This window comes from Miscanthus floridulus, chromosome 11 (genome assembly GCF_019320115.1).
Source record: "Miscanthus floridulus cultivar M001 chromosome 11, ASM1932011v1, whole genome shotgun sequence".
NCBI classification, from domain to species: domain Eukaryota; kingdom Viridiplantae; phylum Streptophyta; class Magnoliopsida; order Poales; family Poaceae; genus Miscanthus; species Miscanthus floridulus.
Genome location: NC_089590.1, coordinates 96,025,078 through 96,042,011, shown reverse-complemented (window position 1 = coordinate 96,042,011; position 16,934 = coordinate 96,025,078). Strand labels below are relative to the sequence as shown.

Here is a 16,934-nt window from a genome sequence, read left to right as displayed (position 1 = left end):
TCACTATAACTCAGTTACCGTTGGCGCAGTGTAAGTCATACCGGACGTGTCTGGTACCGGTATGGCAACGGCTATAAAACAGTAGTTTTTCCAAGGGGGCTATAAATACCCCCAAGCCTCTACCTTTGGAGGCTGCTGATTTTGCTGATACACATACATGTTTTTGAGTCTTGCCAACTCTCCCAAACCCTCTCTTACTGAGTGTGTGATCCAAATCGCAAAATCCATTTCTGGGTTAAGAGAGAATTTGAAAAGGAGAGAAAGCCACCACTTGAGCACTTGTGCATATTGTCTATTTCATGATTTGCATTTATTACTCTTGGACTCTTTGGTCCTAGAAGGTTAGGCGTCGCCAGAGAGCACCCGAGAGATTGTGGTGTGTCTTGAAAAGTTTGTAACAGTCGATTCCGCCGCCTCGGAATCAACTAGTGGAAGGAGGAAAATAAGTTGGAAAAGACTCCAGCTAGAGTGACCTTCATGGTACCCTCTAGGGCTGACCTTTGCTGGGTCGCCCGTAGCCCCCTCAATGGAGAGTAGGACTCGAATGAGTTCGAACTTCGGAAAAACAAATATAGTGTCTCAATTCGCATTTCATTTGATATTTATGTTGCTCCAGCTCTTGTGTAGGTTCTCTGTGTATATTGTCATCTCTAGTAGGTACCTGGAGTTTAGCTTGAAGATAGAAATCGAAAGGAGCAAGCTTGGGGCTGCTCTGCAGAAATCGTGTATACCGAACACGTCCGGTATTTCCTACCTGTGCTGAAAATATTTATTCTCTGTTCTAACTTTGTGTTGCAGGGTTATAACTTCTAGATATATTCTTTATACCTTGTTTACTCTGTGGCTAACTTGTGAGGGGTGGTATTACTCTTAATTTGGAGTTTCCATTTTGGAAACCCCCTTTTCTATTTGTTTCCGCATTTAAAGGTGTTAATTTTTAGAAATGCCTATTCACCCCCCTCTAGGCAGCATCCTAGGTCCTTTCAGATGGGCAACAGAGACGTATTTGATGGAGATGCATCGATCTTCGCAGAAATCCCAAAAATGATGACTAGTGAATGTGGTTTTGAGGTCGGTGATAATGTTGTTCGGGAGACCGAATCTGTGGATGATATCTTCGAAGAGCTCGACTGCCTTCTTAGAGTAGCCAAAACAAGCAGTTTGTATTCGATCCACTTGGAGAACTTGTCGATGGCGACGTAAACATACTGGAAACCACCTGGCGCTAGCTTAAAAGGCCTGATCATATCTAGTCCCTAGCATACGAAGGGCCAGGAAGCTAGGATGGTATGCAGTTCTTATGCCGACACGTGTATTTGCTTGGTGAAAAATTGGCATCCTTCACATCGTCGGACGAGGTCTTCTGCATCGAAGATGGCCGTGGGCCAGTAAAAACTAGCTCAGAAAGCCTTACCAACCAGGTTTCTCGAGGCCACATGGTTGCCACAAAAATCAGAGTGAATTTTGAGAAGTAGCTTCACTCCCTCTTCTTGGGTGATGCATTTCTACAGTATCCCTTCCTTGGCACTTTTCCTCATCAAGTTACCGTCTACCAGCACGTAATGCTTGCTTCGATAGATTAGGTGTTCGGTTTCAGTCTTGTCGGCGGGTACTTCGGCGCTGGTGAGGCACTTGATGAACCGTTTCCTCCAATCGGCGGTCGGCGAAGGTACCGTAAGTACCAGCTGCTCGGGGGAACTTCCTAAATTTCCTTATCTTCTTTAATTGATGGCGCCAAAAGATCTTGAACAAAAACCCCTGGCGGAATCACGGTGCAAGAGGATCCTAACTTGGATAGGTGGTCGACGAGCTAATTTTGATCGCGTACCACGTGGTGGTACTCGATACCGTAGAACTTTCCTTCAAGCTTCCTGATTTTGGCGCAATATGCGTCCATCTTTTCACTGGAGTAGGACCGGTCTTTGTTGAGTTGGTTGATGACCAACGCAGAGTCCCCGTATACCATGAGGCGTTTGACGCCGAGCTCAATGGCTATACGGAGTCCATAGAGACGTGCTTCATATTCGACGGCGTTGTTGGAGGCCGGAAAATGTATCCGGAGAACATATCAGAGCTTATCCTTGGTCGGCGTAATGAACAGAATGCCCGCACCAGCACCATTGATGTTGAGGGTGCCGTCGAAGTACATCACCCAGTGCTCGGGGCAAGTGGCGGCGATGGGCTCTTGGATCTCGGTCCACTCAGCGATGAAATAGACGAGCGCATGTGACTTGATGGTAGGTCTGCTTCTGAACTCGATGGAGTAAGTGTCGAGCTCGATAGCCCACTTGATGATGCGGCCGTTGGCCTCTTTGTTGCAGAGAATGTCCCCAAAGGGAACTCGGTGACCACGACAATCTTGTAATACTCGAAGTAGTGGCGGAGCTTACGTGACATGATCAAAATGGCGTATAGCAGCTTTTGGACCTGAGGATAACGAGTCTTGGGCTCATTAAGGACCTTGCTGATGAAGTATACCAAACATTGCACCTTATAGGCGTGCCCTGCCTCCTCGTGTTCGACGACGATGGCTGTGCTGACGACGTGAGAAGTAGCGGCGATGTAAATCATGTGAGTTTCATCTGGCCATGGCGCCATCATGATCGGAGGCCTTGTTAGGAATAGCTTGAGCTGCTCGAAAGCTGTGTCTACCTCCTCCGACCAGGAAAAGCGCTCGGAGGCCTTGAGGAGTTTGAAGAACGGTAGCCCTTTTTCACCGAGGCATGTTATGAAGCGGCTTAAAGCAGCCATGCAACCTGTAAGCTTCTATATATCCTTGACGCATGTTGGCCATTTCATGTTGGTGATGGCGGAGACATTGTTGGGGTTGGGCTTGATGCCACATGCGCTGACAATGTAGCCTAGGAGTATACCGGATGGAACTCCAAAGATGCACTTTGAAGGGTTCAGCTTCCATCGGTACCTTTTCAGGTTGGCGAACGTTTCCTCAAGGTCAGCGATAAGATTGTCAGCGGTCTTAGACATGATGACCACATCGTCGATGTAAGCTTTGATGTTGCAGCTGATCTGTTGATCAAAGCACATCTAGATGGCCCTTTGATAGGTCGCCCTGGCGTTCTTTAGTCCAAAGGACATGGTGGTGTAGCAGTATGCGCCGAAGGGCGTGATGAATGACATCTTGATCTGGTCTTCTTCCTTGAGGGAGATCTAGTGAAAGCTAGAGTAACAGTCGAGGAAGGAGAGCCGTTCACAGCCAGCAGTGGAGTCTACAACCTCATCTATCCGAGGCAGACCGAAGGGGTCTTTAGGGCAGTGTTTGTTAAGATCAGTGTAATCAACACACATTCTCCATTCTTTATTCTTTTTTTGAATGAGAATAGGGTTTGTTAACCACTCAGGATGATACACTTCTTTTATGAATCCGGCAGCTAGGAGCCATTTTATTTCTACCCTAATAGCCTCCTTATCTGATGCGAATCGGTGGAGTTTCTGCTTGATCGGTTTGGAGGTCAGCGAGACATTCAAGGAGTGCTCGATCTTCTCCCGCGGTACCCCCAATATGTCTATAGGTTCCCAAGCAAACACATCGCGTTGGCACGTAGGAAGGAGACAAGCGCGCTTTCCTATTTAGGGTCGAGGTGAGCCCCAATCTTCACGGTCTTGGAGGGGTCGTCGAGGCTGAGGCCGACCTCCTTGGTTTCCTTGGACTTGGCGGAGGCATGAAGAGGCTCCAGCGATGGGATCTCCAGGTCATCGGCGGGCACCATCTTGGTGTCGGTGACCACACTAGCCATCTAGATAGAGAGGTTGGTGGCTTCGACGAGAGCGAGACTCTCTGTCTCGTAGGCGTAGGCGATGGAGAGGTTGGCCCGCAAGGCCAAGACTCCTATAGGCGAAGGCATCTTCAGCACCAGATAAGCATAGTGCGGTACGACCATGAACATGGCCAGAGCTGGCCGACCAAGTATGGCGTGGTAGGCAGTGTTGAAGTCAACGACGTAGAAGTTGATGTGCTCGATGCGGTAGTTGCTTGCCATGCTGAACTGTACTGGTAGGGTGATCTCTTCAAGCGGTTTGGATGCCCTGCCAGGTACCACACCCCAGAAGGAGGAGTCTAAGGGTGTGAGATCTGTTATCCCGAGGCCCAACTCCTTTAGGGCTCCGACGAAGAGGAGATTCAGAGCGCTCCCACCGTCGACGAGCACTTTTCTGAAAAGCACTTTCTGGATGGTTGCGTCGAGGACGAGGGGGAAACACCCTATGTAGTGGATGTCCACCCACTGGTCCGCCCTGCTGAAGGTGATGGGGACCTCAGACCAAGGGCGATAGCTGGGGTTGGCGGCGGCGTCTTCTGTAGTGACGGCGAGCACCCGCCGGGCGGCGAGCTTCTGTTCTCTTCTGCTCTCGGTGGAGGCGAGGCCCCCGAAGATGGTGGTGACCACCTTGTCGTGGTCCTAGAAGGCATTGTTATTGCCCCCAGGTGGTCGGCGGCCTCCGGCTCTGTTGTTGGTGTCGTCGTCCAGCTTTTTGTCCTAGAACTCCTTGGCCAAGCCGAGGCAGTCCTTCATCTTATGTCTGGCGTTCTTGTGGAGAGAGCATGAACCATCGAGGATCTTCTTGTATTGCTCGTCGTAGTTGCGCTTGGCGCGAGGTTTATTAACGGCGGCGACGATGTGGTCTGGCCGGCGGTGGCGATTTTAACCAGACTTGGGTTCTTCTGGCCGATCACGGCCGTTGTCACGATGGTAACTGCGGTCGTCATAGTGGCAGTCATTGTGGCGTCGGTCGTCGGGGCGGTCATCGTAGCGGCGTGTTGGGCGATGAGTGCCCGCATCCTCGTTGATGCGTACCTCGGCTTTCTCGACGTCGACGTACTGGTTGGCGGTCGTGATCATCTCGCCAATCCCTATGGGCGGCTTGCGATTGAACTTGGAGTGAAGCTCATGGTGATGGAGTCCCCTGATGAAGGCGGTGATGACCTCCGCTTCTATGATGTTGGGAATATAATTTCTCATCTCGAAAAATCGTCTGATGTAGCTATGGAGGAGCTTGGATGGCTTCTGGTTGATGTGGTTGAGATCATGCTTGGTGCCCGGTCGAGTACACGTAGCCATATAATTGTCGATGAAGACTTTTTCAGCTCTTCCTAGGATCCGATGGAGCCCGGGGCAAGGCTTGTGAACCAATTCATGGAGGTTGACATGAGCATGATGGGAAGATAGTTCGTCATGACACTGGTGTCTCCTTCGGCAGCGCGGATAGCAGTGGCGTAAGCCTATAGCCACTGTGTTAGGTTCATTCTTCCCTCGTAGGGCTCGACCCCAGTGATTTTAAAACCACGGGGACACTGAGGTGTTTGGAGCGCCCTTGTGAATGCTGGGGGCCCTTTGAGGTTGTGGTCGGCGTCGGGATCTGCAGCGTTGCCGGTGTTGAGTGGCTCGAGAGCTAAGTCTAGGTTTCCGTACTCTTGCTCGTACTCTTGACGGCGGCGTACTTCTTCTTCATGGTGACCGAAGCAGCGTTCGTCGATACGTCGTCGTGCATCTCGAAGATTGTTGAGGTGCACTCGGATGTCCTGGTCAACCTCTTGGTCATGTTGGTAGTAATGTTCGATGCAGTTGCCCCTAGCTCCACCCTGGAGGGGTTGCCTGTCGTCGCGGTGCTGGTCGGTGAAGTGACTTGGGCGGCGATCGGATCTTTGCGTGGCTAATCGGCGAATCGAGGTTGTGGAGCATGAAGGTCTCTGATCCTGGCGGATCTCATTGACCTGATAGTGCGCTGCTTTAAGCATGGCGGCGACCTTGGCGACCTCTGGTGTCTGCGGGAGCCGGGCGAGCTTATTGGCGACCACTGCCAGATTGGCGCTTGGAGTCTTATAGACGTCATGGCCGTCAACACGGACAAACTCGTCATCGAGGTTGTGTTGGAGTGGCCTTCCTTGCGAGTCAAGCTGCTGCTCGGCCCTTTCAAGGGCAGCCTCGTTTGCTCGGTGCTGCGCACGGTTGACGTTCCGATTCTCGCGAGCGGCGTGTTCCTCCTCGGTTTCGCCGTTCTGAGGGGGGTTGTCGACGCTGACGTTGAAGACGGCGCCACCACAGAACAGAGGGGGAAGAAGTAGTTCGGTGGTGGTTTCAGCGACGATCTCCATAGAGCCCTGGAACTCGGAGTCCGAATTCTCCTCCAGGATAGTTTGGAGGGATGCTCCGGGGCGTTGGCCGACGTGCAGCGTGTTGACGGCCGGCGAAGGCTAGTCAGTGATCTGGTTGGCGAGAGGATGGACAGCTCCAACCTGGTCGATGAATTTGCCCCTTAGGGCATCTTGGTAAGCGGCGGCGGCATTGGTGAACCCGAAGGGTAGGGCCGTAACCCCTGAAGTTTCCCGAGCAGCCTCCGATAAATCTAGATCGGGGGATGATCGGCGCTAAACCAGAGTGTCCAGAGCCGATTCGGCGATGGAGAGGCAATCGGCGAGCTTCAGACCAACCTGATCGATGGATGCAATCAGATCATCATTGTTGATCTGCCTTCTCTGGTAGCGAGGAAGCGGGCGATGAGTTGTCGATGAAGGCGACCTCGGAGGTGGTTCCGAGATCAGATCTGCAGTTGCAGGTGTTGGGGTGATCGACGCAGAATCGATCTGCACTGGCTCGAGGAGCTCGCCGACTCCGTCAGCGTTGATGATCCACGAGATCGATCCGACCGTGAAGATCTGGCCGGGCTGCGGGAGGGACGAAGAGCCTACGAAAAAAAACCATCTTGTTCGACAAGGAAACAACACACACCCCTACCTAGCGCGCCAACTGTCGATAGAATATCGTCAGCAGTCCTCCGAGGGGTATCCCACGAAGGTAGATTGATCGACAGAGAGGCGTGTAATCAAGAACAAGAAGGCAACAGAGACACACGAGTTAGACAGGTTCAGGCTGTCAGTATGACGTAATACCCTACTCCTGTATTCTGTTGGATTGTATTGGCTATCGTATGATATTGCGTGAGTTTGGAGGGGGTCATTGCCCGCCTTATATAATCCGAGGGACATGGTTACAAGTCGGTTAGATCTGAGAGATGACCGAAAAGTAATAACAGATTACAGAAATCATGTGATCATACATATCCTAACAGATCTCGTGGTATCTTCAGGATATCTTTCCGGTATCTTGCGGGAGGCGCCGAGCAGAGTCGTGCCCCGCAAGGCTTCGTCTTGTGAGTTGAGCCGCCCTTGGGGGCACAACCCATGTGATCTGCCGTGGGTATCCGGGGTCGTACCCCCACACCTTCCCACACGCCTCCTTCACCGTCGAGCCCGCCCTCCTCCTCGTCCTCGACCCCGACCCCACCGCTGTTCTTGCTCCTCCTCGCCCCCACCACCGACCACCGTCCCCCCGCGGATGCTAGGGAGTTGCGTCATCGCGCCACGTCTCGACCCGTCGCGTAATAGAGTTTCCGTATACAATACATTAATAACCAGAAAAAAATCTACGATCCGAGCCTGAGAGTTGAAGGTCAATGCGGAAACTTGCTGGAAAGGAAAGATCGAAGGAAAGAGCCGTGAACCGAATCGGAGCAGGCGTGCACACACGCAACGCAACGCAACGCTGCGGCCGTGTCTACCTGCCTACCGCCTCTCTAGCAGCCACAGAGAGAGGGAGCCCGTTGGTTTGGTTCGTTGCCTGTCTGTCCCCTGATCGTTATCAGTATGTTTGGTTGGCTGGTTCGTTTGGTCGCTGGTTCTGAAAAAGTACAACCGGCTAGTTTAGGTAAACAAAAATACTGTTCCGTTCGTTTACGACGAGCCACGGCTCGAACAGCCTGCATATACCCGCAGGTAGAGGTCGCAGAGGCGGCTCCAATCCAACCCAGTCCACACGAGACGAGCCCATCCCCTCCCTCCCGTCGCCTTCGCCAACCCTAGCCTAGCCTCCTCCCGCGGAGCGGAGGCGGCCGTAGATCTAACCCCCGCCCGCCGCCGCCGCCAGGAGCCCTATCTCCGCCAGCTGCGATCGGCGCGCGGGCCGGGGCAGGGGACGAGGATCCCGCGGCCCACCGCCACCTTCGGAACGGGGGCCATGGAGGTGGACGGCGCCGCGGGGGCGGCGGCCGCCGCCGCCGCGAAGCCGCTGACGCCGGAGGAGGAGGCGCTTCGGCGCAGCACCGACTGCGTCTACTTCCTCGCCTCGCCGCTCACCTGCAAGAAGGTACGCCGCGCGAGTTTCTTAGGGTTCCGGCCTTCTGGGTGCTGCTTTAGGCGATTGAGGCGTGTGATTTTCCTCCCTTCGAGGCGGCCGGTTTGGTTTGGGAATAGGGTCTCGGTAGGGTTTCTTTGCTAGGTACCTGTGAATTTCGCGGTGAAAAAAAACATCAAATTCTGTTCTGGTTTTGGACGCATGTGCTGTTTAGGGGCGATATTTGGAATCACGATTTGAGCAGCGTTCGGGAATTTGATAAATTGATAACCCCTGGTTCCAAGCATGTGCATTTTCCATGTCTGTGATGCTACCTAGAGCCAGGCTAATGTGTTCTAAAGTTGTGTCATCTGGGCATCGGGTAGGCTTACTGGCACCACATCACCCTTGGATTTAGTGATACAATCTTTTAGATGTTGGAGAAGGCCTCGAGAGAAAATTTTCTGGTGCCTAGAATCGCACTGGGCTTTCTGGATTGGTACATGCTGGTGATTTTATTATGGAACAGTTTCGCTATCATAATCTGACAAAACATGTTGTGCAATACAATATCAATCTAACAACTTATTGTATACACTATCAGTGCTCTGTATATGTGAAAAAGGCAAATAGACATTTGCTCCATATCAATGCAAACACCTGATATGTGTCAGTAGACTTTCATGCCTGGCTGTCCTCTGCTTCTTGTGTGTATTGGTTCACATATTGTTAGGCCATTCAATGTGTCACATTATATTCATTCATGGCTTCGCTTGATTAGACAATATAATGTTAGTCCTTTTGTAATACTATCCGACTGTTGAATTTCAAATTATCATGCATGTTTACCTGCTATTGTTTCTTATGACCTTCCAATCAAATCTTAAAGTAATATTTCTCTCTATTCCTTCCATTAGGGTAATGAATGCGATTTTCGTCACAGCGAGGGTGCCCGGATGAACCCTAGAGACTGTTGGTACTGGTTGAATGGCAGTTGTTTGAATCCTAAATGTGCATTCCGCCATCTGGTATGTCTATTTCCATTTCCTCAATATCTACTATCAGATTTATAACTACTTGCCCATTTTATCTGTTTACATTATTTTCTAAACTTTGTTTTTTTCTTCCTTTTCCTTCTCCAGCCAATTGATGGTCTCTTTGGTGCCCCAACTTCCGGACTACCTCCAGTTTCTGCGCACTATGGTGCCTATAACCCGGGCAAGCAGATGGTCCCATGCTATTACTTCCAGAAAGGGAACTGCTTGAAGGGTGATAGATGCCCTTTTTATCATGGACCACAAACAGCTGGTAATAATCCTGCAGAGCAGGTGGCGAAGGTTTCTTCCTTCCCTTTGGAACTGTCCCAGTCTCAAAAGAATGAAGATGCTGCAGCTCCAAATAATTCAACGCAGGAGGCTCGAATAACTGATAATAGGACTACGGCTCATGTTTCCAAGAGTGGTGCGGGTGCAATTCCCGCTGATGTAGCTTCCAATGCAGTGAAGTCTGGGCCCAACTCAGAGCTGGCACCCAGTAATACACTTGCAGCAAAGAAAAGTTTCACAACTGAGGATCATCCTATGCACTATCAGAACCAGGTTCCTGTGGAGGGTGATCCTGTCCAAGACTGGAACCAAAATTTTGAAATGCCTCCTACTGATGACCTGCCACAGAATAGCAGGGAGGCTGATGATTTTTTGGGAGAGTCTTCTCCTGGTTTTGATGTTCTTGTAGACAATGATGGAGATGGTGCTGCTTATTTACATGACGAGGAAGATTTTGGAAGGGATATGTACCCGGTAGAAGATTATGAATATGCTCCAGCTGATTTTGATATTCGGGCTCATCATGAAAGTGAGCAGTTCAACAATGGAATGGGTGAGAACGGACGGATTGGACAGTATGATGGCTATGAGAGGAAACGTCGTAGATCCTCATCTGAGAGGAGCTTAGACAGACCTTACCATCCAGATAGAAGGTTTCTCCACAGAGAGCTTGATCGCAACGACATAGATGGATCAGATCTACGTCATCAGCTCCGCAGGAGAAGAATAAATGGGCCTTCGACAGCCATTAGCCCAGAACGGGCTAATGGGGACCGGCACTGGAGGGATGAACGCTACAGAGAAAGGCCACATGGTGGTAACCACACACATAGAGATCGCTATCAGGGCCCACGAGGAAGCACTCTGAGTTCCCGTCTGCAGGCCAGAATAAAGCTTCCTCGAAGATCACCTGATAGAGTTGATATTCGCTTCGAGGATGAACGAGACAGGAGGAGATTCCGGGAAAGATTTTCTCCAGTTAGGCGTATGGATTTTCATAGTGGTAGGCATCGGGAGGCTGGACAGAGTCTAGAAAGGAGCCACCGGAGATCAAGTGAGATTGTCTCTACTGTCAGGCATGCAGATGGCCTCTCTGCTAGAAGAGATGCAGTGGATTCAGCTCATTTTGCTGCTCGCAGAAACTTGGGAGAGCCAAGGAAGGCAAATGGAATTGTGGAGTCCGAAGCATCTCTTGATTTTGAGGGTCCCAAACCCCTCAGTGTCATCTTACAGAGAAAAAGAGAGGCAGCACAGGGCAATAACTCATCTTCCAACTATGAGAAATCTGCTGAGGTTGCAGTCATGCAGACAGGTTCTCTGGTTGAAACTGAGAAGAAAGGCTGTGACAACATTACCAGCTCTGCAGATTGCAAGAGTGGTTCAGGTGACGAAGAGTATAAAGAGGAAGATCATATCCCTGTGGATGCACACAGGCAGTCTTCATCTCATGGTGATAAGTTTGAGGTTGAGTATGCTGCTGAAGTGGATATAGAAGGAAATCAAGAGGCGGACAACTATGACCAGAGAGAGGGTGAGTCTGACGACTACGAGACAATTGAAGGTCATGACTACAGATCTGAAGATGAAAATGCATACCAAGACGACGAAGATTTTGATGATGATGATGACTTCGCTCGGAAAGTAGGGGTTGTAATCTCTTGAGCGCTATGGTGTCATTGCTTCTGTTGCTTGAGGCAAAGAGCTCTAGAATTTGTCATTGGTTCTGTTGCTTGAGGCAAAGAGGTCTAGGTTTTGTCATCGGTTCTGTTGCTTGAGGCAAAGCTGAAATGCCTGCTTTGCTTAGTGCATCTCTTGGGTGACTCCATCTGGCGCTTTGTGTTTCCTTTTATTTTGATAGTGCCAAAGCCTATTATTTTGTGAGGCTGATTACTGATAATTATAGGTCAGATAAGAAGCGAGGTAGCGTTCATAATCGATTTGAGGTTTACATGTAAACAGCTGTGATGTCCAGCATATCTGACCTATCCTCAGACTTTGTATTGTATTAGTTTCCTTACTAACAGCAGGATATTCCTTGATCAATTTGTGCCGGAATGAAATATAATCGACCCCCCAAAGGGGCATTTTGCTTACAATCGCTGTATGATGCATTTATGCATGAGTTCTGTATTATATATTTTGGCATTATGCTTTGAGATACCATGGTGGTTCTCTTGTTGGTTTCAATCGCTGCAGAGTCATGAATCATGATAGTTTGCTTCTTTCAGGCAAGTAGACACAAGTTTTAACAGCAAAAATGCAGTGAGATGTGTTTATGTTACTTCTTGAAAATGAAATGATGTGCTGGAGTTGGACACAGTTGAATGCAACAAGAGCTGAAGAGATGCCAATGCGCAAGGTTCCTTTAGCATCGGCATCTGAGCTCCCAACTTCCCAATGCAACAAGATCTGGATCTTTTGCTGTTAGCAGTTGACTGTGTGTGTATGATGAGTTTTTTATAATAGATATATGCCTCCCATTCCCGTGCACTTGTGAGGTACAGTACAGTTGAACTTAGGCCCCGTATAGTTTCATCCAAAAACCAAAAATTTTTGCGTAGCACTCGTCACATCGAATCTTGTGGCACATGCATGGAGTACTAAATGTAGACGAAAAAAAAACTAATTACACAGTTAGCCGAGAAATCGTGAGACGAATCTTTTAAGCCTAAATAGTCCATAATTGGACAATTTTTGCCAAATAAAAATGAAAGTACTACCGTAGTCAAAAACCAAAAATTTTTGGAACTAAACGGGGCTTTACTGAAATTCTGTTTCTGTTTCTGAAAAAAGAAATACATAATGGATAGGGGCTAGCACCACTTTGGGATCCTGTAGGTGCAAAAGGTTGGCCTCGCTACGCACGGGAGCATTATTATATCACGTAGTTCTCGGAATCACATGGTGGTGTGCGGCCGGCGCGCGGAGCTCGCGGCCTGGGCGGCGCGCGGAGCACGCGGGCACGCGGCTGGCGCGGAGCTCGCGACCCGGGCGGGACCTCGCGGCCCGGGCGGCGCGCGGAGCTCCCAGCCGGCGTGGAGCTCGTGGCCCCGTCAATGGCGAGCTGCTGCTGCTCCGGCGTGCTGCTGCTGCTACCCTTGGCCCCGTCGATGGCGAGCTCGTGATTCCCAGCGGGCATGGAGCTCCCAGCCGGCGTGCTACTGCTGCTGCTCGCCATGGTCGGCGGTGGATGTGGCTCAGCAATGAAAAATGAGGAGAGGAGAAGGAGAAGGTGAGAAGTGAGGCCCGCGAGTCAGTGATGGGCAATGAAGTATACGTATTCATATATATACCTGCTTCTGGTTTAAGTCGTCTCCATACGTATTCTGTAGCATGCTGGTGAAAAATAAAAAATTATAATGGTATCCTTTAAAATAGGTAAATAATAATGATATTTCTTCAAAGTTTGAAAATTATAACGGTATAAATAAAAAAACCCTAGAAACTGTAAAGTCGATCGATGAGAGTTTTTTTTTTGGGACGCTGGATTTTCACGAGGGTCATATTCGCTTGAACTTATCAGCCGTACCATTTCAGCGAAATAATATTGTTTTTCTTTTACAATAAATCAGCATCAGCATCATCAGCATCAGCCGTTTTTCCAACCAGCCTAACAGGGCCGAGAACCGTATATGAATTTTATAAGAATCAGTTTAGTTTTATAGAGAAAATGTGACATTGTAATTTTAGATAATTTTCCTACATTTCAAAGAGAGCCTAATACTCTGACTGCATCGCGTGAACAAAATTACAATCTTGATCGCTGATAAGTGAAACTGTTGCATTGAACACTTTTGCTATAAAATCATCATTCAGATACCTATGAAATTATTCTCAGAAAAATAAAGTTAGCAAGAAAAGAAAAGAAAACAGGCGTAGAAGACAAATGAGAGCCAGGTGTTCTCCGGATGACTCTCCAGTGGCCTATATAAAACACTACTACTAGTACTCCCAAAGACTAGAGGCAGTAGAGACGAAGGTGAGGCTCCTAGACTCCGAGCTCGACGAAACAAGCCGAAGCGTCTCGCGTGCGCGGTCGCGAGCGTGCGAGGGGGGATTAGGGATGGCGGCGAAGAAGGTGCTCATGCTCTGCGGCGACTACATGGAGGACTACGAGGTCTCTTTTCTTTCTTCCCCTCTTTTTCGCTTTGCCTCCTGCTGAATTACTTGTGTTTGGATCGAAAATCAGCCCTGGATTGGTGTATCCTGAAACAAAATCGGTTCTTGAATTGATGCTGGGTTAGGTCATGGTCCCGTTCCAAGCGCTGCAAGCGTATGGGGTGTCCGTGGATGCCGTCTGCCCTAGCAAGAAGGCCGGCAACATCTGCCGCACCGCCGTCCATCAGGGGATCGGCCACCAGGTACCTTGGATTGATCTCCCTGTGTTCTACTTTTTCTTTTTGCGTGGTCGCGTTCCGTTGGTTAGGGCTAGTCATATCGTCTTGCTTCTAGTGAGATGATGAGTTGGACCAAATGAAGCTGTGTGGAAAACTTGTTAGGAGTTTATTAGATTGGCAGTGAATAGTGGAGGCTTGCATAAACTAGATTGGACACCGCATCTGTTTTTTTAAAAGCAAAGACACTGCATCTGATTTGTTCACTACTCCATAATATTTCAGATCCCAGGGAAGTGTAGTTACTGCTGTGACTGAACTGTATAGGCAATTCGTGTTTCTTTAGCCAGGGTAGGTGAAAATATTTGTAACCTTTTGCTTGTTTAGAAGTAGCTGCTTCTGGAGGTCGTTTTCAGGATGAACTAGTTTGACGACACGCAGCTGCTGGAGACCTGCACTTGAAATGTAGATGATACAGGGTCTCTCAATTTAATCGCATTTTAAACATTGGGAGAACTGTGAGTGTGCTGTAAATTGTAAAAGGATTCCAAACTTGCGTGCGTATTGCTGATTTCCATATACCATTGTCATGTAAGATTCCACGTACTTAGCGACCATAACGAAGATTTGTCCAGGTATTTGAATTGTAGTTGTTGGAGTTCATGTATGATCACATATTTGGATACTTGTCTAGGAGATAGTTATCTGGCTTATATCCCTGTCTGCAGAATCTGTTCCCAAAAGGTGTTGCTTTGTATAGTATAATTTTCCTTGAGGCCCTGGTAGTACTAGTATCATACTAAATCAATAACACTGCTCTGTCGCTTCTCTTGCTTACTTCCTGTGGTATCTACACTGATATGGCTTAGATTAACAGCTGCAAGAATAAACAGTAGTGTTACTCTTTTTGTTTGTTTCATGTTACCTTACTCTTTATTGTTGCTCTAACAAGCCGACACTCATTCTCTCATTTGCATATTTCATGCAGACATACTCCGAGACAAAAGGTCATAATTTCACACTAAATGCTTCATTTGATGAGATTACTGCTAGTGAATATGATGGGTTGGTAATTCCTGGAGGACGTGCACCAGAATATCTTGCAATGGATAGAAAGGTGCTTAACCTAGTCAGAAATTTCTCTGATGCTAAGAAGCCTATTGCATCAGTTTGTCATGGGCAGTTGATTTTAGCGGCAGCAAGAGTAGTTGAGAACCGTACCTGCACAGCGTATCCAGCTGTTAAACCAGTTTTGGTTGCTGCTGGTGCTAAGTGGGAAGAACCTGACACAATGGCAAAATGCACTGTTGATGGCAATCTCATCACTGCAGCAACTTATGATTCTCATCCTGAATTTATCAGCCTATTTGTCAAAGCACTTGGAGGTTCAGTGGCAGGCTCAGACAAGAAAATACTGTTCCTCTGTGGGGTATGTATTGAGAAAAATACATGTTCTTAAGTATTTCCACATTCGTATACACCTTTTAAACTTTATTTTTATATTTCACACTGCACGATTGGGATGAAGTCCAACAGGCTTGCTCAAACAATCTAATTCATATTATTGATCTTTATATATCTTATATGTGTCAGTGTCACAAGTAGTTACTACTCTGCTGAAATCTTTTTCTTAATTGCATGATTAATAGGACTACATGGAGGATTATGAGGTTATGGTCCCATTCCAGTCTCTTCAAGCTCTTGGCTGCCATGTCGATGCTGTTTGCCCTGACAAGGGAGCTGGAGAGAAGTGCCCGACAGCCATTCATGATTTCGAAGGCGACCAGACTTACAGTGAGAAGCCTGGCCATGATTTTACTTTAACAACATCATTTGAAAGTGTGGATGCTTCAAGCTATGATGCGCTTGTGATTCCTGGTGGGCGGGCTCCGGAGTATCTGGCTCTGAATGATAAAGTCATCAGCTTGGTGAAGGGCTTCGCGGATAACGAAAAGCCAATCGCATCGATCTGCCATGGCCAACAGATATTGTCAGCTGCTGGAGTCCTTAAGGTACATCTCTATCATTGCTGTGCAGAATCTTGTTTCCGTTGATAATTTGATATGCCCTATAATCTGTATCGTTTAGTGTTTCTTTTGGTTCATGTGTTCTTACTGTGTGGCCTAGCAAATTTTGCTCTGAACATAACAAATCGTACTAGTTTTCTTTCCTCCAGAAAGGATGGTAGTCAACGCAGATTAATGATAGCTCCACCCTCATGTGTTTGTGCTGTGTGGCCTAGCAAATTTTGCTCTGAACATAACAAATCTTGCTAGTTTTATGGGTCCAGAAAGGATGGTAGTCATCGCAGATTAATGATAGCTCCTTTTGTCGACCACGGATTCTCCTTAGTCCTTAGGTTATAATATCTAAATGTGTCTGGTTTTCTCGGAGCATTTGACAACTTGGATTGACTGACGTGTGCACTGATGCTTCCTTCGTTGGTTGGTTGATATGCAGGGGAAGAAATGCACTGCATACCCAGCCGTGAAGCTCAACGTTGTACTTGGGGGTGGAACCTGGCTGGAGCCTGACCCGATCCACCGCTGCTTCACCGACGGCAACCTCGTGACCGGCGCAGCCTGGCCCGGGCACCCGGAGTTCGTGTCCCAGCTCATGGCGTTGCTTGGCATCAAGGTTTCCTTCTGAAGTCCCAACTGAGAGGTTGAAAGAGCTCCGGTTGAACCTGGGGGCATGATAGGATAGAGCTTTGGATTTACAGACAGGAGAGAACACACACTCGTCCATGATCCATGGGCAGCAAGTTTCAGGCTTACCCTTTTTTTGTCAGCGCTGTGTAACTGTAACGTGGATGTTGTTTCTTCTTCTTCTTGGTTCTTTTTTTTTTTGTCTTCCTTTTGGGATTCAAACAATAAAGGCTTGTATACTGCTATGTGTTATTAATCTGATACACTATACTTCGAGTTGCTGGATTTTTGTCTGACTCTCCAATGAACTAAAATAGATCCATCAGCAGTTCGGGTACTTGGTAAACGAACAGCGATGTGGACTTGTCGTTTATTTCTGGTCAAGGCGTCAGGAGCAATTTATCACTTTGAGGAAGATCTGATCTTTGGACGTGACGTGTCCGTGTCTGATAGGAGCTGCCTAGGTTTGGCACGACAGGCAGGCGCTCCACCGCCCCCGGCGGC

At 48.5% G+C, this 16,934-nt stretch overlaps 2 protein-coding genes across 2 annotated transcripts; both read left to right on the top strand.

Annotated features, from left to right (window-relative positions):
• The first annotated feature begins 7,820 nt into the window (after positions 1–7,820).
• On the top strand, positions 7,821–11,422 carry LOC136494058 (zinc finger CCCH domain-containing protein 32-like). The gene is made up of 3 exons (XM_066490199.1): positions 7,821–8,156; positions 9,041–9,151; positions 9,266–11,422. The coding sequence occupies exons 1-3, from the start codon at positions 8,028–8,030 to the stop codon at positions 11,108–11,110; spliced, it is 2,085 nt and encodes a 694-aa protein (XP_066346296.1). The 5' UTR covers positions 7,821–8,027; the 3' UTR covers positions 11,111–11,422.
• Positions 11,423–13,396: 1,974 nt separating this feature from the next.
• LOC136494057 (protein DJ-1 homolog D-like) lies at positions 13,397–16,709 on the top strand. Its single transcript, XM_066490198.1, has 5 exons — positions 13,397–13,565; positions 13,693–13,809; positions 14,771–15,211; positions 15,432–15,794; positions 16,243–16,709. The coding sequence occupies exons 1-5, from the start codon at positions 13,512–13,514 to the stop codon at positions 16,429–16,431; spliced, it is 1,164 nt and encodes a 387-aa protein (XP_066346295.1). The 5' UTR covers positions 13,397–13,511; the 3' UTR covers positions 16,432–16,709.
• Positions 16,710–16,934: the final 225 nt, after the last annotated feature.

Excerpts from the sequence above, each read along its gene's own strand:
- LOC136494058 (XM_066490199.1), top strand. The coding sequence starts at position 8,028 with ATGGAGGTGGACGGCGCCGCGGGGGCGGCGGCCGCCGCCGCCGCGAAG. Across the intron at positions 8,157-9,040 it reads CGCCGCTCACCTGCAAGAAG|GGTAATGAATGCGATTTTCG; the intron begins GTACGCCGCGCG and ends TCCTTCCATTAG. Across the intron at positions 9,152-9,265 it reads AATGTGCATTCCGCCATCTG|CCAATTGATGGTCTCTTTGG; the intron begins GTATGTCTATTT and ends TTCCTTCTCCAG.
- LOC136494057 (XM_066490198.1), top strand. The coding sequence starts at position 13,512 with ATGGCGGCGAAGAAGGTGCTCATGCTCTGCGGCGACTACATGGAGGAC. Across the intron at positions 15,212-15,431 it reads AAATACTGTTCCTCTGTGGG|GACTACATGGAGGATTATGA; the intron begins GTATGTATTGAG and ends CATGATTAATAG. Across the intron at positions 15,795-16,242 it reads CAGCTGCTGGAGTCCTTAAG|GGGAAGAAATGCACTGCATA; the intron begins GTACATCTCTAT and ends GTTGATATGCAG.